The sequence below is a fragment of the Thermobia domestica genome, chromosome 17 (genome assembly GCF_964235325.1).
Source record: "Thermobia domestica chromosome 17, izTheDome1.hap1.1, whole genome shotgun sequence".
NCBI classification, from domain to species: domain Eukaryota; kingdom Metazoa; phylum Arthropoda; class Insecta; order Zygentoma; family Lepismatidae; genus Thermobia; species Thermobia domestica.
This window is the reverse complement of record NC_137470.1, coordinates 181,777,685-181,798,513: the sequence shown is the minus strand read 5'-3', so window position 1 is coordinate 181,798,513 and position 20,829 is coordinate 181,777,685. Positions and strand designations below refer to the sequence as shown.

Genomic DNA, 20,829 nt, shown 5'->3' with positions numbered 1-20,829 from the left:
CATTATCTAATGCACCTATTTTTTGTGCATGAACATATCTTTGTTACCTTTATCGAATGGACTAGGTTTGATTCGAATGTCCGGATGACATGTTCATGTCCTTTCCTTGTGAGCAGTTATGAGAAATTTGCGTTTTCTAAAATTTTGGAAAAAATTGCACAACTAAAGTAAATTATTCCATTCTTTCTATAAGTCGCCCGAAGAGAAGTGAAATGAAATCTTCGAGTTTTTTGATCCAGAGTTATGCCTTAAATGCTAAAGGAGACAGTGATGATATGAGATGAATGAAATGGCGGTACGAAGAAAGTGGCAGGAAATGGGAGAACCTCGAAATAAAACCCAGGAACACGTTGTTTGTCCAGCACAAAACACACTTGACACAACTAAGATAAAACCTGGGATCCTACACGCCAGAGATAAACGCTCTACCACTGAACCATCGCGGCCACATCACCCGAAGAACTATTGATATTAATTTAATATATTAACGCAATCTATTGCTTAAAGATTGATTAAGGAAACGATACTCAACGATCACGCTGCCCTCAGAATTAGAGACGACAAAAAGAATTGGTAATAAAGATGTGACTTGGGACAGTTATATTTGGTAGTATCTCGGCATTTGCCTGATGTGACTGAGGAAGTCCCCACTCAAGATGACTGTCCTGGAAAATAAACATTAACATTTTTCGACGAGTGGCCCCACTGGGAATAGAACCTGGGACCGTTCACACTAAAGGCGAAAGCGTTAGAACTTACGTTACGCGGGGTCACTTTTTGTTGATAAAAGATTACACAGAGCGTGAGGTCTGACTCAACCATTGCGTATATGTTAAGCATTCAATCATATACCTATCAATTGTTATTGTTGAAACTTAAGCAATATTAGTATAATAAACGTTTATGCCAATGAAGACTATCGGCATTCAGAGTACAAGGGAATCAGGTCCAGTTATCAATCAAGGGAATCAGCCCAGTTTGTGAAAAACAGGCAAAGTTTGTACTGAACGCTTTGATGCATGGAGAATTGAACACTGCTTTCCGCGTTATGAGAGTTACAAAAATGACAACTCATTTGGAAAACTGGTTTTGTGAAGAAGTCTGCTACGTTATGTGGGTGAAACATGTAACCTTGGCTGAAAATCACCGGCAGCTGGTACAGGTTTACGGAGAGATTCTACTGTCGCGTCAGGATGTCGCAGAAGGATGTCGAAAGTTTGCCGGCTTGTAGAGAAAACGTCACCGATGAGGAACGCAGTGGCCGACCCAGCATCCTGCTGTTGAAACAGTTTCGCTAAAATATCATCAACCACACTCCTTACAGTCCCGACTACGCTCCAAGCGACTTTCACATGTTCTCGCACTAGAAGCAGCACCAAGGAGGCTGTCGATTCGCTTCAGACGAGGAAGTAGAACACTTCATGACATCATGGCTGAACATGCAACGACAAGATCTATTCCAGGAGGAAATTTTCAAACTCATTCCACGATGCGACAAGTGCCTCAAACAATATTGAGACTAGACGCAAAATAATCTAATGTGTGTACTATCTTTGGTTTACTGGTTGTATGAAATAATATTATACACGTTTCATTGCAGGCTTTGTAAACTTACTTTCTGATCACTCCTTGTATTTACCATATCTGGAATCTTTTAAGCTCTAGAAAGAGGTTCAGATAGAGATTTTATAGATGAATGAAGTCCAAAATGTCCAAAAGTGGACTCTTCTCTTTTCATCACTGAACCCAGTAAATTCCACGATATAGATTGCAAATTTTGAATTCTCTGGAATACGAATATGTAAAATCTGTAATCCTTAATTAACTTTGTATATCTAATATACTGTAAATAACATAAAGAGTTTGTTTGTGTGTCTGCCTGTGTGCGGCCTGGGGACCACACGAGTGAACCGACAGTTACCAAATTTTGATCACGAGTACCTTGGTTCAGGCCCCATACAAAGATGGAGAGTTCTTTTAAAAAATCGAGTCAGGGGGTCTCAGGGGGCGTTTACTTTGACATGTAAATGTAGTAAAAAAAATGACCGATATCAGTGTCAAACTCATAGTTTTCGCGGTCGCTGAGATAAATGGTGACACTTCTATTAACGATGACGTTCAAATTCAGCTACCATTGTATGCGTGACGGGAATCACCTCCAAGGGGTGGTTACCAATACATAAAAAATACTGCAAAATGCCTGATATTAGTGTAAAATAAACAGTTTTCGCGGTCACTAAGATGAATGGTGATATTCTCACAGACGTTCACAGCCAAATACAACTCCCATCGACTGGGGGCCAGAGGCGTTTTTTTTAAAAAAAAATTCGAAGCAGGGGTCTCAGAGGGCCTTTACCGGAATATGTAAAAATATTAAAAAATGACCGATATTTTTTTTCTTTCGTTGTTCAGTTTGTTTACATAGATATTTTATCTAACCCATGCGAAGAATGGGTATTGAAGCTAGCAGTAACACACACACACACACACACACACACACACACAAACACACACACATGTATATATATATATATATAGGAGCACATAATATTTTAATTGTCTCAAAATAATTAGTTCCTTGCTAACATATACACTATAACGTCAGCATCATGACTACATTTTGAACAAATTGTTCAAATACTGTTATTACGTATTAACGTACTAGTTTTAGTAGAAAGCAGGGTTTTCTATCTCGCGAATATGAACTGGTCCGCTATCGGTAGGCACATTCGTGTTCACACTACACTAAAATTGAGATGTCTACCGTCTTATCAGTTTTACTGTATTCAATGTAGAATTTTACTGAGAGGAAAATATATGCATATTCGTTGTTAAGTTAATAATTTGAACTCACCTTCAATATATATGACAGGTGCGTTCTCATTCAAGTTTTCTAAAATTCCAAGTGGATGCCATGGGTCTATGGATCCATGGACAAACACTACTCTGCTTATCTCCGGATCCAGTCCACCATAAAATGTGTTCGTTCTCTCAACTGCATAATTCAACAAGGTTTCGTTAAAACTGAAAATAATAATAATAATAATTCTATAAAATTTTGTTGTCAAAATTCTGTAAATAAATTCAATTTACAAAGATGAAACGTATGTATAGAAATTATTTGCGTATGTATATTGTTTGTGGTGTGAATATCACACGACCAAAGTCATTTAAACCGCCAAAGGCGCTGTGTGGCAGGTGAGAAGTAGTCGTAGTTTATTACATGGAAAATTTGGTGGATTTTACGCATCAGCTAATGCATTCTCAAGGCCATATAACCACAATTATTTCCTCTTTTCCTAGGTTGAATGGTGGATATTAATTGCCTCGAATAACAAGAAGTGCTAAAGACGTGAGATCTCAAAACTTTATGACAAATGGCTTCAGTTTCCTTCAAAACATTTACCCTTTTCTATGTATATTAAAGGCTAATACAACTCTCGTTTTAATATCACATAATTATTTTGTTTCTAATATTTCATTTAACTTTCTTCCCCTGTGTATTATACGGGTCTACGACGCATTGCCAGCATGTCATTATGCACTTTATTTGCCTTACTTCCGATTAATCCTGAACTCTACTGTTAATCTCTTCTTATGTTATCTGTTCTTCTCCTATTTTCCGTTAGCAGGTCCACTTCTTATCTTACTCACCTTGCTTTAGTAGTTTCTGATCGCGCCAATCTTATCTAGAAAAATACCCGTATCTTATCGAATGGTTCTTCTTCCCTTTATGTACCTATACCTTCATTTCTTTCGTTAGGCTCACACAGCGAGACTCACAAGATTATGATGTCAGTCCTGCTGTAGGATAACTCTTGAACACACCTAAGTTTATTAACTCGTTTCTTTTCAAGTAGATAGCTAAAGAAATTACCTCGCTTGAGCTCGTTAGTGAAGCCAATCCGTTAACATATTAGTGGACATAGGTAACTTCAACGGCAAAATTTAACCAATATCCAATGCATTTAAGTAATGTATCTTTAAAATTCAGTTTCTTGCAACAGATAGAATAATTACATGAACTGAGTTTGTTGTTCGAGTCAATCCTTTAATATATTAACGAATAGCGGCAACTAATGGTGATCATCAAACCCTATCATGTTTCTGTAATCATTCTTTTCATTTTGTTTTACAGTAAGTAGATAGATCAAATTCATTAATGAAGTCGATCAACGGATGACAGCGACGTTAACAAGGGCAATCTATAGACCATATTCCATATATGTAAGCGATTTCTTTAGCTCTACTTTTTCCAACATATGAATCACTGATTTAAGAAATAGTCAGCCATGTGCCGTAAATGAGTTTATATGTAGCTTTGATTCTTGAAAGGTAGGTACACCGTTGGCTTGTGATATGTCAGAAGTCACGCTAATAGTTCGTGCAATATCGAGCTGCAACAAGTTTCCCTGAGTTGGGGAACGTCATAAGTCAGCCCTATACCGAAAATGAGTTTATATGCAGCTTTGATTCTTGAATGGTAACTACACTGTTGGCTTGTGATATGTCAGAAGTCACGCTAATATTTCGTGCACTATCGAGCTGCAACAGATATCCCTGAGTTAAGGAAAGTCACAAATCATCGACTTATGGCATGATTAACTTATGTTTCTGAAATTAGCGATTCATATAGCTACAGAATTATCTCTACTTATTTTGCTAATGGAGTGAATCTGTTAATCATAATGAATCTGTTAATATTTTAGCGGACAATGACATCTTTAACGGTGGCCACATATTGTCAATATTCCGTAGAGTAATCAATTTTGTTTTGCTCACAAACTAAAAGCTATGGATGACAGTGTTTGTTAATAGAATCAATAAATTTACATGTAAAATACTTTTAAGTACGTTTCTTGCACTAGATAAATCGAGATTGATTTTGTTAATAGAGTCATTCTGTTAACATCTCAATGCACAACATTAACGGTGGCTATCTATTGCCCATATCCCGCATATGTAAACTGTTTCTTTTAACTCTGTTTCTTTCAACAAATAGCTATAGCAATTATATATTTTGAGTTTGTTAATAGAATCATTTCATTAGCATATAAACGGATAACGACGACCATAATGGTAACTATAATTAGTATTTCACATATACAGTATGTCACATTCTTATTCGTACACACCTTAATTTAAAAGAAAATCACTACCTATGAAACATACTGGTGGTAAAATTGACAGCAGATTGCTGGAGGAGTGAGGTAGGACCATGATATACATACCTAATGTGGAAAGGGGAAAACAAGGACACCATAGAAAGGCAGAAAAGAAAACATGTGAGAACTCCCGAATTTACGCCACATTGTTATTCGTACACTTATAGACAGGTTTACATTTCATATGCTAAAAAGGAAAGAAAACAGCAGTAGAACACGAGCATAACTAAGTGACGTACACAAAAAGGACATATCAACTGCTGGTGTTAAGAGTGGTGTATTGGTAGATAAACCTTTCAAAAATAGGGAAGAATAAACAGCTCGGAGAGAAAGTCAAAGAGACAATCATAAAGCTAGCATTAAGAGGATGGTCGTTAGGGAAAATCGTACAACTAATAGGAAAAAGGCACACAACAGTTAAATCAGGGCCATGCCGTGGGGAGATGATCGGGGTGACGACCCCGGGAGCCGAAGAAAGAGGGGCGAAAATTCGGGAGAAAAAAGGAAAAAAGATACGGAAAAATGTTAGGAATATATGCATGGGGGCGCCGTCGTATACTCTCGCCCTGGGCGCTGATTTTCCACTGCACGGCCCTGGTTCAATATATAGTAAACAAGTTTAAGTATAGTGGTTCAATGAGAAATAAACCAAGAAATCCGAGGAAGAAAAAGTTAAATGAGAAGGAGGAGAGAGTGATTGAGCGACAGGTGAAAGCAAATCCCCGACTGAGTGCTCCAAAAGTCCAAAATATAATAAAATGTGCTGCAGGTAAGAAAGTAAGCACTGAGACGATTTGTTGAGTGCTACACAAATACAACTACCGTGGTCGAATACCGCGAAGAGGCCATTCATAAGTCGTAAGAACCGTACGTTATGACTTCAGTTTGCAAAAGAACATGTTAACAAGAGCCAGGAATTTTGGAGCAATGTATTATGGTCAGATGAGACTAAAATTAATCTCTTTGGGTCTGATGGGGTCCACAGATTGTGGCGAAAATCCAATTCGGACAACAATGTTGTAAATACCATATCCACCGTAAAACATGGAGGAAGTTCTATTGTGCTTTGGGATTGCATGTCGGCAACAGGGATTGGTAAAATTCAAATCATTGATGGTACAATGGACAAGGTTATGTACCTCGATATTCTTCGGAATAATGTTAAGCAAAGTGCAGAAAAATTGGGCATGTTACCAACTTATATGTTCCAACATGATCACGATCCCAAACATACGCCAGGTATAAACAGGGACTCGTTAATTTGGAATGTACCCAAACAATTGCACACCCCTCCCCAATCCGCTGACCTTATTCCTATTGAACATTTATGGGCTTATCTGAAACCTAGGGTTAACAACAAAAACGTTTCATTAAAAGAAGGCTTAAAATGGGTGTTGACGGAAGAATAGGGCAAGATCAGCCCTGCCATGTGTACCACTCTTGTCAATTTTATGCAGCGACAATGTATGACAGTTATTAAAACTAAAGGCTACGCTACAAAGTATTAGTTATTTTATTTTTTCATATAATTCTTTATTACATGCAATGTTTATATTTAACTGTACGAATAACAATGTGGCGAAAATTAATTAATTTAATTACGCACTTATTGTATATAATATCGATTTGTAGATTGTTTCTTTGTATCTGTAAGAACAAATAAATATTTCAGAAGTGTTTACGTTCAAGCAGAAATACATTTCCTTCATTTATTTATGCGTACCGCTCTATTTTCTTTACTATCACCATGTGTACGAATACGAATGTGACATACTGTATAAGCGGATTTCTGTATCAAGGATTTGAAATAGATAGATAGAGGATTATCTTTGCTGAGTTTGTTAATAAAGTAAATCAGTTAACCCTTTAACGAGTAGTAGTGGTGGTGGCCGTTGATTTCCCAAACATATAAATCGCGTAATCTTATCTACTTTATTTTCCAGAGTTTATTTTACCATTTCCTTTTCCTTCAGTATTTCTGTACAACTACCATCTACATCCCGAAATCTATAGAATGTACAGGGTTAGCCTAAATAATTTATTCGAGTTTCAAAGCACCGTTTATTTACAAGTACACCATGTACAGAGACAGGTGATACATGAAAAGGCACATACACTCAATAAGTTTCTGGTATATTCTACAAATGTTCAATGTGTGAGGCCTTGGTTACCCGGCACACATCCAAACGGTAATCCAGTTCCGTCCATACGTTCACTAACATGTTTCCGTCAATGTCGGTTACAGCAACACTGATGCATTCCTACAGTTCAAGCATTTTATTTATTTATTAATTTATTTATTTTTTACATTGGGAATACATTAACTTTGTCCTTAGCACACTACACCAGAAGAAGTCGCATGGCGTGAGATCTCCATCAATTCCATTACCCTATTCTTTTTGTGTGTGTGTGTGAAATCTCTTTCAGCCCTACACCATCTTGGCCACAAAAAGGGATTGTGCATTTTGCAATGTACTACTTCGCTCTTAAGTTCGCTGATTCCTCTTCTTTGCAATAATACTTAATTGCCTCATCTTACTTTCATTTCTAACGTTATTCATTTGACTTCATCCACCATTGTTTTTGTTATTATTATATAAAAGCTCTCCAGTTGTGTATTCTTTCATTTCCACATGCAGATGTAATCATTCGCGTATATGGTACGCGTAACAGTTTACCATCCCCTTCTTCTTTCACTTCTGTAATTCAATTTCTCATTTCAATACTTAGTTGTATCGGAATCACCTTTATCCCTGCACTTACATTTCCTATTACTTTTCAAAATTTCTTCAATTAAGTCCACATACTATAATAGAATTAATTTGAGGTTTTATCATTTTTTTCCTTTTCTAGAGACTGTTTCTGCCTTGTATTTTTAATTTACTCTACTACAAAAAGTATCTAGTATATTTTATCCTTGGAATCATTGCACTAAAACCTTAATTGAACGTTATTTTCTTAGCTCCTCTAAAGTTCTCTTCTGTTAGCACAAATAATCCAACATACTCAAGAATCCAGACAAAGAGATAAAATACTGTCGTCATGTTAAATTATTTCATTTAATTTACTAACATTGCAGAAATAGCAAATCGAAATTTACATCCAGTGATTATGTTTACATTTTACTCGACGTTATACTAATCTGAGAAACATTATCCATTTCATATAACATTAAATTATTTTGCCCCACTTTTTTCAGGTTTCCTGTTGTGTGTCTAAAATAAATTTAACTTTATATTAGTTTATAGGAACGCAATATGTTATTGCTCTTTCTCTTTCATAACGTAGGCTACTAACATGCAGCTCTATCCATCATAACTCTGGAACTTACTACAAGAACAACTAACACATTTTCTGACCAGGGTATACAATTATTGTTTAAAACTAACATGTTACAGTTTCGACAATTTAACGTCACCTTCATCAGACACAAACTGAAAAAAATGTCTTAGAACATTGAAATACACACTCGAAAAACAGATAACAAACACTCATTGTTAATTTGGGAAACCACCTGTGTCTTTCTTTTTTCGGTCTTACATCTGTTGAATCGGCCACCTGCCTGAACTTAATTACCACCCGTTTTTTTATTATTTTTTTCATCTATCAATCCACCTGTTGTTTATAAGTGTCCATCTGATTCGATAATGCCCTTCAAACTTTCCTTTGACGCATATTAGATATAAACTTAAGAGTAACAAACTTGTACTAAACGCAAGTGATTATAAAATTCAGCAATATAAAAATATATACTATATAAACAATACAGAATATAGGGGCCTAACATAAATAAAACTATTCATAAGAAAAACAGTATTAAGTAAAATTAAATGTATGGGAATCAGTCTAGTTCTGCCCCTTTCCTTCAATTTGTTCCAACAATTTATCCCATAGCCAGTGGCGTATTTACGATTTTGTTTCGGGAGGGGCTTTGCGAACTTTCGGGGGGGGCTTTGCTTTTAAATGTGAAAATTCTGCAAGATATTTCATTTACTTTACTATACTAAGTAAGATTTCGGGGGGGGCTTAAGCCCGGAAGCCACCCCCCTAAATACGCCACTGCCCATAGCTCATGCATTAACAGTCCACTTGTACAGTTCATTAGTTTTTCACTTCTTTTTTTCCTTATATTTCGTGCTTCCTTCATCAGATAGTTATAATATTGAGATTTATATTGTTCAATTTTCTTCACAAATCCTAAAAAAACACTGGATTTTATTCGAATTCTTACCTACTTTTCTCTTATTGGTTTCGATAAGGAAAATGATGGAATTCTTAACTAGCAGAAATGGTGTAAATAATAATTTGGTAATAATGGTAAGGAAAATTAAGCTTTCATTAGGAATATTCTTTAGGTCTGCTTCAATCTTCACTCCTATGGTGTAAGCTGAGTTATATGTAAGCAATACTAAGAATAGTGTATGTTATATTTTTCTTCCAGACTGTATCAGTCAAATGATAATATGATGTAAGCATATTAATCTGCTCGGTTAACGTATTTAAATACACTGAACGTGAAAGAAAATGTCTCAAAACAGTTTATGTTCTATGTTAAGTTTACTAATAAGTTGATTAAAGAAAAAAATTACAAGAAGAATAGACGTTTTATACAAAACTGTACATATGTTTCAAGATTATATATATATATATATATATATATATATATATATATATATATATATATATATATATATATATATATGTGTGTGTGTGTGTGTGTGTGTGTGTGTACACTGGCTGAATATGCGCTCTCCATACAGCGCATCATTCAAGTTTGAGCATGAATCTCCTTCTCATTTCCCCCAACATATTTACATGTCAATTTACAGACCCAAGTGAAAGATGTCTTGATAAATATCGGCAAGGAGTACCATAAAGGGGAGATTTTTTCACTATCTCTCCGTTTGCAAGATTTGAGCCTACTTCCTGTTGGAGTTTCTAATTCATGTATGATGAATGTTTTCTTTCTTCCTGCATGCAATATGTAATAAGCAAATACATTACACGCACAATTAATTATAATGTCAGTGATATATGGTGTTCATTGGGCAATACACTCTAAAAAAATATTCTTCTTGACCTACAGAAATGGTTATCCTTCGATTTTCATTATCATTTGGCCATAAACTAAACGTCTGAGAAATGTATAACCCCCATATATAACTATGTTGTGTTTAAAGTATAACTCATTGGGTATGATGATTTACATTTTATTTCAACACTTCCAGTGCACCCCTAAAAATGTAATAAGGAAATAACGGCCATATATTTTAAATATTCTATTAGAACTGGACAATCTACACAAAAGTTGGAGTCGACCGGCGGAAACGACACATTTGTATGACTTGTGGTTTTCGAGATCTCATTGTCGAAAGATTGGACACAAACGAATAAACCTAAATTTTAATATACAGGGTGCTTCAAAACAACACCCACAACGTTTGGAAGGTGATCCCTGACACCAAGGTAAAACAAAAATATAGACCAACCTGAGTGCACAAATGCTTTCTTTTGGAGTTATAATAGGCTGCCGAAAACATGAAAAAATGAACTTTCGAGGTCTATAGCTCCAAAATTTTGGGACCTTCCGTAGTCGGGTCAAGATTTCACTTAGGAAATAGTATGTGCCCTATCCAAATATCCAAGTTTTAGAATTTTGCATTACTTCCGCAACAATTTTTATAAAGGTAGTTGATGAATATTTCAATATTCCAAAGTCCCTCTCTAAAAATTGTTGCATGAGTATCTCATAATTCTGAAACATATATTTTTAGATAGTGCAAATATTATTTCCTATGTGAAGTCGGTCCATAAAGGTAGATCCCATAGTTTTGGAGCTATGGGGATTTTTAAAGTTTTTTTTTCATGTTTTCGTCAGCCTATAACTCCTAAAGGAAGCATTTGTGCACCCAGGTTGGTCTATATTTTTATTCTTATCTTGGTGTTAGGAATCACATCCCAAACGTTGTCGTTGTTGTTTTCAAACACACTGCATAGTTGGTCTTGAAAATTATTTGCGAAACCTTTATTCGTATATAACTTTGATACTTCAAAATTAGCAAATATTAATTTTAACAATACAAAAATATAAATTAATAAATGAAAACTAATGATTCCATTATATATATATATATATATATATATATATATATATATATATATATATATATATATATATATATACGTTAACTTACGTCGGTCCATAAAGGTCGATGCATCGTTGAATGAAGAAATCCAAAGTTATATTCTTGCCAAAAGGTTGATCTTCTAAGTTGGTTGTTGGATTGAAACCAAATTCTGTACACATTTGATAGTACCACTGATGCACTGAAAGTAACCAAGATTTTGTTTGTATGATTCATATTCATTGAAGTCTTTGATACGGAGATTATTTTCGCAACACAAGTTTACAGCTTACAACAGTGCTTCCATGTTTCTTCGTTTACTTAAAATGAAGTTTCTATTAGAGACAAGCAAGGTATTTCTTCTCTCTTTGGATCACACACACTTATCATCTTTTTTCATAAATAGTCCAGTCATTACAGGTTCAAAAATGGTTTAGAGAAAAAAATCATACAAGCAAGAAACTTTGTATAAATATTGTATATACCTTTAGGACTCAAAATATATAAAGTGCCCAAAAATAAAAGTTGTGCTCAAGCCGCATCTTCGAAAATGGCGGAACACCCAATATTTATGAAGGAAGTCGCAACTTTAGGTTTAAAATAATATAGCAAGCACACTAATAGGTCTATTGGTACAAATTGTATCTAGTTAGAATCAGAATAAAATAAGCTTTCATACGACATATAGCAATCGTCCATAGTACCTACTAAAGGGAAGTAATGGCGGGAAATATTTAAGATTTAGTGCCTAAGATTCCCTTTTTTTGTAGATTTTCATCTGTAACATGGCAACACTGCATGGAATTCATACACAAAAATATTGTGCAAGTACACTAATATATAATAAATATATTCTGAAAGTTACACATCATTCCGAAGAAATCAAACGGAATAACAATTTGCAGTTCTTATAATTGCGTTTGTCTGAACTGTGTAAAGAACTTTATAATAACGTTTCACAAAGCGATTTTTTTTCACCATTTTACCTGCAATTGTAAATGAGTTACTCATCTCTCGAATCACAATAAAATGGGCATTGAATTGTTGCGCCGTTGTTGTTTAAAGTGTATAAAAGGAAGCACTGAAGGGAATTTTCGGAAAGTTAACTCTAAAAATTCTCTCTTTTGAATTATTGCTGTTATAGAGTGGCAACACTGCGTTGAAACAAGATCAGAATATTGTAAATAGACACCAATAAAACTGTGCAAGTGAAAGTACCCAACCTGACATAGAAGACAGTTCTTTCATGCAGTTTGTGTTTGACAATACAGATGTAAGCACGAGTACTCTACATGGTAAGGGGACTGTTCACATCCTCGGTGGCATAAAGTGCATAATACCAACTCATGGAGTATCAACTATATCACCTAATATCCGAAATGCGAAAAACAAAATAAACCCTCAACTGAACAGTATAAAAATTGTGCATTACAAGAAACCAGTCACATCTTTCTTAAACGATTTGAAGATATAATATATCGAAATGAATAGTGAATTGTTAAGAACAAATCGTATTTTGTTACTTTTGACAAACCTCTTTTTGTAAAAGCATGTGATTTTATAATGTCAGCCGAGGTTGGAAGCCCACTTTCAACAGTCAGTGTACGATTGGGTGGCTTGTATTTACTAATGAGTTTCTTATGTTATATTGGTTATATCATGAGAGGCAACAAAATTGAGAAACTACGGTCAAGTGTGTATGCTAAAAACACAGTTCCCTGCCTTATGTCAAGTCAAGCTTTCTCTCGATTCTTGAGAGCACATCTACTAATATTTTGTGAATTGTTTGTTTACTTATATGAAAGATATAGTGAATTAAAAAGCAATTGTTTTAGTACAATACAATAATAAGAGAGAGTGAAGAGGTACTTAGTAATGAAAAGTCATGGGCAGAATTAACATTGATGCACGTGTCCAAGTGGTACGTGACTCAAATGAAATCTGTACAAGAGCAAAGGAAAAAAGTCGAACCGCAAAATTGTGGTTTCTGTATATGAGCCAATTGAAGCTGGTCATGGAATTCATTGCAGCGGAAAGAACTGGAAACTAGAGAAAGCATGTGGAGATAGTTAAACTTATGTTCCCTACCTTTCATGCATCAGACCACAATTTGTACGCAAAAAGTGCTCACCTGTATCTTCAGTTGGCACTCGAATACGAACATCGAATGTCAGCACAAAACTTCGATAAGTTTATAAAATAAATATTCTTCTCCGTTGCTTATTCTGAAAGATATAGATCGGATGTATCCACTAATATGGTTATGGAGCAATCACCGAATCGCCCGATAAAATCTGTAGGTAGACTTACTCATGGTAGAGGCATAAGAAATGAGACTTTGTTAGGATGGATTTCTTCCTCACCACTTAGTATGGAATATCAAAAGCAGTAAAGAAAGTAACCAATTTTTACATCCTCTGTACAGCATAAGGAAGAACGAATCTCTCGGCAGATTCGTGATTACAGGGAGGCTGAAACTTTTTGCAAGTGGCTCTTGGAAAATAATCAATTTCATCAACAATCTGAAGAACTAATCAATATCGCGCCAAGACTAGTTGCAGATGATTCAGTAATTTTTGATCAAGCCATAGAAAAGAGAATAGCTTCCTTAGTAGCAAAAGAGAGAAAAGATTTTGGGATTGTAATCATTCACAGGAAAGATAAAGAAATTCCCCATACAGCATTAAACTCAGGGATTATCATAAACAATGAAACAATACCTATCAATATGCAGCAACTTTTTAGCAGGATAATTGTTGTTAAAGATCCTCAGGAACTGAGAAGGTGCTTCAAGTACGAGCTTCCACCAAAACCATCATCATTATTTGACAGAGTATCATTATGAAAAAATAAAAAAGGCGTCTCTTTTCAAATGTTTTAAATCTACCGATATGTCGTATTTTCAAGAAGACTGCATTCACATTGTTGATGGTGGTTACTTACTTCATTGTGTAGTGTGACCCAGACCTACAAATTATGATAATATTTTCAAAAGCTATATTTCCTACATAAAATCACATTATGCTGGATCATGTACGGTACTTTCGTGTTTGATGGATATCCAAACAATCCCACCATAACGAGATGTGAACAGAAAAGAAGAGCTACTAAGAGAACATATATAAATCTAAACTCTTCACCACAAGTCACTGTCGAGAATCAAACACATATATTTATCAAGCAGAATCTGATGCAGACAGTTTCATTGTCTCAGTAGCCATAAAGTAAACACTGGAACGAATGGCGTTATGGTTGGTCAGGGTATTGATTTGCTTCATCTTCTCACTGCTAAGTCTTCTCTGTATGACAAAATGTATTTCTTCAAACCAGCTTCAAAGCATGGAGAAGATATAAGAAAAAAAAAGATTCAATATCCCAGACCAAAACGCTCTTCTGCGTGAGGTTTGAAGTGTTCTTCATTTTCCTCATGCTTTTTCTGAATGTGATACCACTACAGGCCTCCTACAACAAAGTAAAATAATAGCTTTAAATATTCTTCAGAAAGGTTGCGAACTTCGGTCGACTTTAAAGGTTTTCAATCTGTTTTCGACTTCGAAAGATGATATTACTTCAGCAGCAGATGAAATATACTTCAGTTGTATGGTTGTAAGAAGAGTAAGAACCTCGACAATTTGAGGCACTACAGGTACAGTAATGTAATAGCCAAACAAGTATATCGAGTATTTGATGCTTTCATCGACCAGTGATGTGGCTTCACTGCACTCGTACTGGGTTTATTTACACATCCAGCATTGGATGGGGAAAATGCTGGACCCAACATTATGGAGATGGATGATCAAGAACCTGTGATTTTTCAAAACAACCTGTACCACCCGAAATGCTGAAACTAGTGTTCTGTGTACTTATAATATTATGCACTGACAAATATCGTGAATGTTTAAAATCGGGAGTGGCCTCCTCACCAACGTGCGCCACATGTTAAGGACTATCTTGTATCAATCGTACATAAGTCTTAGATAATGATTTGGAAGATAATTTTAATGACAGCTTTTAGAAAACCATAGGGCTAACCTATAATATGAAATAATCCATGCTATATTGTCATAGCTCGACAACATTTTCTGCTATCAAGATCGGGAATATTAAAAAAAAAAAAAAATCTTTGTAATATTATAAATTTATCTACCTCTTCTTTCATAGCTCTTATTTGAGAAATGTAAAAGGAGGTATAACAAAATCTTCGAAACCTTTTCAAATAACAATTTTGAAGAAATGACTTAAAGCCTTCTTGATTGCAATTTCACTTTTTCTTTATACGATACAGTAAGAGCTCGTCTACTGTGATCTCCCATTGCTGCTGGAAAGACTGGACACTTCCAAAATTACGTTTAATATCTGTTAATGTATATTTACAACTTTTGGATCTTGTTTCTATACAGTGTTGCCTCTCTATAACAGCAATAATTCAAAAAGAGGGAATTTTCAGAGTTAACTTTAAGAAAATTCCCTTCAGTACTTCCTTATATTAAACACTTTTAAACAACAACGGCACACCAATTCAATGCCCATTTTATTCTGATTCGAGAGATGAGTAACTCATTTATAGTTACGGGTGGAATGATGATAAAAGATATCTTTGTTAAACGTTATTACAAAATTCTTTACGCAGTTCAGACAAACGCAATTGTAAGTATTGCAAATTATTATTCCCTTTGGTTTCGTCGGAATGATGTGAAACTTTCAGAATATATTTATTGTGTATTAGTGTGCTTGTTCAATATATTTGTTTGAGAATTCCATGCAGTGTTGACATGTTACAGTTGAAAATATACAAAAAGGGAATTTTGGGCACTAAATCTTAAATATTTCCCGTCATTACTTCCCTTTAATAAGTACTACGGACGATTGCTATATGTCGTATGAAAGCATATTTTATTATTATTCTAACGAGGTTTAATCTATACCACTAGGTCAATTAGTGTGCTTGCTATATTATTTTAAACCTAAAGTTGCTACTTCCTTCATAAATATTGGGTGTTGCGCCATTTTCCAAGATGGAGGCTTGAGCACAACTGTTATTTTTTGGACTTTATATATTTTGAGTCCTAAAGGTATATATAATGTTTATACGAAGTCCCTTGCTTGTATGATTTTTTTTTTCTAAAATTTCTTATAATGATTGGACTAAAACGTGTTACAAACACATTATTTAAAAAAAAAAAAAATTCTAGCTAAACGAGATTCTAAAATGTACTCTCTATTGCCTTGAGGAGCTGTTTCTAGCGTTATTCTTCCTGATCGTGCGTCACTTTAATGACGCTATTAGAATACCAAGTCTCTTCTCAGAAATCGGTTAAGAATAAGCTTGAATAAAGGCCAATTACAATATTTTGTGAAAGTAACAATAATCGGAATTGAGCGGGAGTTTGAGCGTAGTTTTAGCTCAAACTCACCTGTATTGCAAGTTAAACTCTACCTAACGCTCACATTTTCAAAGCAAGTTAGCTCATGATAAAACTTACGAAAAAAGAGCATGTTCTAGTCAGCTAGCTCAAATGAGCGTGCTCATTTACAACCCTGCATAAACGTACATTACAGATAAAAAAGTTTCATGTGGCACTGTACAAAACATTCTTTAGCAAGGAGATAATGCAAAGTGTAAGAAATTTTCGTTCACTATATAGCTATTTACGATAACTTACCATTATTCGACGTATTCATTTGAATACCGTTGATATAGTTGTCGTATGAAGGATCTTCACACTCGAGTGAGTTACCATGGAGTACAGCATAGCGATCTAGCTCGTCACCAAGATCCTCATCAAGCATGATACCACAAACAAGGGCAATTCCTTCTTCACCATAACTTTGCTCAACACCTGAAACTACTCCAGCTAAAGAATTGTAGAAATATGACACGTCATTCTTGTTCGTGATATTCAGAGGGCTACACAACCTGAAATAAATGAAATACGCCAGTAAAATCATACTTCAAGACATTAATTGTAACAGTGAATTTCTCAAGGATGTCATAAAATAGAGGAACTGGCCATACAACAAAATTATGAAGTCATACGTCACAGTTTCGCCACACCTACTCTGCGAGCTCCGCGCCACTAAGATCGCAATGTTTCGAACCAAGAATCATGGCGGAAATGAAAGCAGCGAATCAGACGTGCCGCCTCAGACGATGCTCGTTTTTTTTTTTTTTTTTTTTGGCTTCATTGAGATCATAGGATGAAAATACGTACGCATAGATCCTCTATTTTATAACATGCTTGGAATTTCTGGTGTAAGTTAAGGCCTCATAAGAGAGAGGAAGCGCCAATTTAGACAAGGGTTGAAAAACACATGGTTGGAACGTGCTCCATCGACTAAGATTCCACTTATGTTTTCATCACGCAAGTTCTTGCCAGCACGTGCATGCTACGTTCATTTAATTATACAGTTTATGAGCATAATGGCAGGGAAGTAACGCAAACTTCAGAAAACAAATAAAAAAAATACTTGGAATCTATTAGACAAAGAAATGAAAATGTATTTTGTATATTATAGATTTCCAAGTAGTTATATGAAAAGTTGTTTTTTATTTAAAACCATAAATAAAAAAAAATATTCAAAGAAAATCAATAGCTTACCTGCCATACTAAGAAAATTTTTTTCTGAACTATCAAAGCACCAAATATGGGGATGTTTCCAACCATGAACTATTTTTTTTTTTTGTGCATCTAGGTTCAGAGTTTTTTTTTTAAAGACAAAATTTTATAAACTCCAGTTAAAATTTAATTTGGTGATAGTGTGTTGCACAGAGATGTGTGGGTCAGCGGGTCGGTGGGTCAAGTGGGTCAAGTTTTCTGAGTGGCTAAGTGGGTCATGGGTCAACAGCATATGAGCCATTGCGACCCACCACCCACCATGCCTCACTGTGAACCATTGACTTATTCTAACCTACCGACCCACTCTGCTCACTGCATTGTAGGCAGTATCTTCTGAACACTGGTGAATTTGTCTGTTTTACTTTCAAGGCCTCTATTTCCCTTTCTTTTCCATTTGTTTTGTGTCTTCTTCCCTGAGATGAGTATATCCGAGTGAAAAAAGAACTTCAGGAACTTTTGGATATTGATATTTTTAATTGTAATAGTAGCAATATGACTTATACAACTACTTTCCAGGCTTTCGAGACACAGCCTGAGAGTTTCTAGAGGAGCTAACTACCGGAAATAACACATTTTTTTTAATCACTTTAAATATATAAATTATTATATAGAAAATTGAATACAAGTATGTGCGCCTGATCATCACGGCGGAATTGCAAAATCAAATGAAATGACTTTTGGTGTATAGTCACTTCTTAATCCAAAGAAATGAGTATCTCGCAAACTGTTAAATTACGGAGCAGAAATTCAGTATATTAATTCTTTATTGAAAATAAACAGAATGTATAATAGCATTTTTAAAAATTATCCTTTATGGTGGTCACTTTCTATATATGGAAAATTATTAGTGGCTTGGTTTGTAAAAATAATTGAAAATGATCGTTAGTAGTTGAAAAAACCGGAAACAATTATTAATTCAAAATTAATTTAAAATTATCGTTCTTATATATATTATCATTCTAGAAGTGTCCGAGATTGGCGTCCGGGAGGTATGGCAAGTTTAGTTACTACGCTTCACACCAATAAGACGCGTACGTTGCTTTAGTTATCAACCAGTATGGCTTTAGAGAATGCTGAGTGACTTTCTTCTACATAGACATAATTTAAATAAAATTAACGAAGTACGATAAAGTAGATAAGTACGTGCAAGTGTACATTGATTTCTGCAGAATAATACCTCACTAGTAATTGCTAAACAGAAACACATAGACCCAAATGCAAAAGTATATCAATACCTGAATAGGTCTTGCACCTTCTTCCTTCCTGTTTCATCTTGTAGTAAGACATCAATTTTCTTTGTAGCATTTGCTATAGCTGTTACACATGATTCATTGTAACTTGCTAAAGAGTCTCGAACGACGCCTAAATATTCTGAAACATAAGTGTATAACGTGTAATTATTTCCTCATGTCAAAATAATATTATTGTGAGCATTATTTATTTTGAATGAATGATTCAGTGATTTTGTTATTTTCTTAGTTTTTTTACGGTTTGCCAAGTCAAGATAATCAAATTGTATATATACTAATTTCGAGCAGTCTCTGATCGTGAAAGATTATTTTTTTTTAAAAAAAAAGAAAAAAAGCATGTCCTTCAAACTTAGTAGTTTAGTTATCCGTCGAACTTAAATAATATAAGGGTTTTCTAGGGGTTCTCCCGTCTCTTCCCATTTTCTTCATTCCAACATTTCATTCATTATTCATTATCACCGTCTCCTTTAGCCTAACCGGCATAACCGTGGGACGTAAAACTCAAAGATTTCACTTCATTTTGAATAATATAAGTAGTTTTGGAACAGGCAAATATACGGTAAAGTTTGATTGTTGGTCTTTAAAAAATAATCCATATGTCTCTTCGATATATAGTTTAACGTAGCTGATTAAAACCAAAAATGTAGATTTGATTTATATAGTAAGTACTTGTGAAAATTCTCAATTTCTCATTTTTGATTTAAGCGACTTAACGCACGCACGCTTAGATACATAGATAAATATAGATTTAGATAGATAGATAGATAAACAACACGATTTCAATCACGGTAAAAATAGAAACTTAAGACGGTAGAATGTCTATTTTGCTACGCAAATTATTAAACACATTACCTATGATAATCCAGAATGAATAGTTGCCACATGAATTACACATATTTACCTTTGAAGTCTGCTTTAGCCAAAACTGGCCCACTTGATGACACTGCTGCGTGAATTAAGTGTGGGTACTTTAGCCTTGCCCATGCAGCCAAGGAGGCTGCATATGAACATCCGAAAACTACCCACTTTGCTTCTGTGAGATTATGTTCCTTCGTCATTCCCTTTATAAATGTTGCAATATCACCTAATGCTTGTTCGCTGCTAAGATACACTAAATTGTTCACGGTTGTATCTCTGTGGAAAAGAAAGAAGTTACAAATATTAAACTGGCGTCTTATTTGTACAGAGGACATGCACATTTGAATATCACACAGCTACCTCTTTTCAATTTGCTTAATTTTGCACTCAATTATTACGTATTCCTATGTCGGAATCGAACCGTCTTTTGTAAATTGACGCTTAACAGATTTCGTTCTGTTAAATTTGCTCTAAACGAGCAACAATATATTTTCGTTCCGATAACTCGTCTTGAAATTATAAATTAATTGTATAATGTATTATGTTTATGACGTAACAATTTGTTTATGAACGTTGTAAAAAAATCAAAAAGTACTAATGTTGTATAGGGAAAAATCAGCACTTTTCTGTTGTGCTCAGTAGTTTGTGTTCGCGCACCTGCGTGCCCTTACGTCATGTTAACAATTAAACAAGAATTTTAGGAATGATAAAAAAATGCAACAAAAGATTGCGATCTTGGCCAATAATTATGTTTAGTATCAGGGGCCTTTTCTACTTTTCGTTGTTTTTTTTTTTAACGGAATAAGCACATCAT

At 34.8% G+C, this 20,829-nt stretch overlaps 1 protein-coding gene across 1 annotated transcript in view; it reads right to left on the bottom strand.

Moving 5' to 3' along the window:
• The window catches only part of LOC145674260 (putative serine protease K12H4.7), a 47,030-nt gene that overhangs the window by 8,570 nt on the left and 17,631 nt on the right, over window positions 1-20,829 (bottom strand). The window contains exons 3-7 of the mRNA XM_081744094.1: window positions 20,059-20,291; window positions 19,143-19,278; window positions 16,954-17,207; window positions 11,360-11,492; window positions 2,855-3,024 (exon numbers count right to left, since the gene is read on the bottom strand). Of these exons, the coding sequence (XP_081600220.1) occupies window positions 2,855-3,024; window positions 11,360-11,492; window positions 16,954-17,207; window positions 19,143-19,278; window positions 20,059-20,291 (926 nt within the window). The remainder of the gene's footprint in view (window positions 1-2,854; window positions 3,025-11,359; window positions 11,493-16,953; window positions 17,208-19,142; window positions 19,279-20,058; window positions 20,292-20,829) is intronic.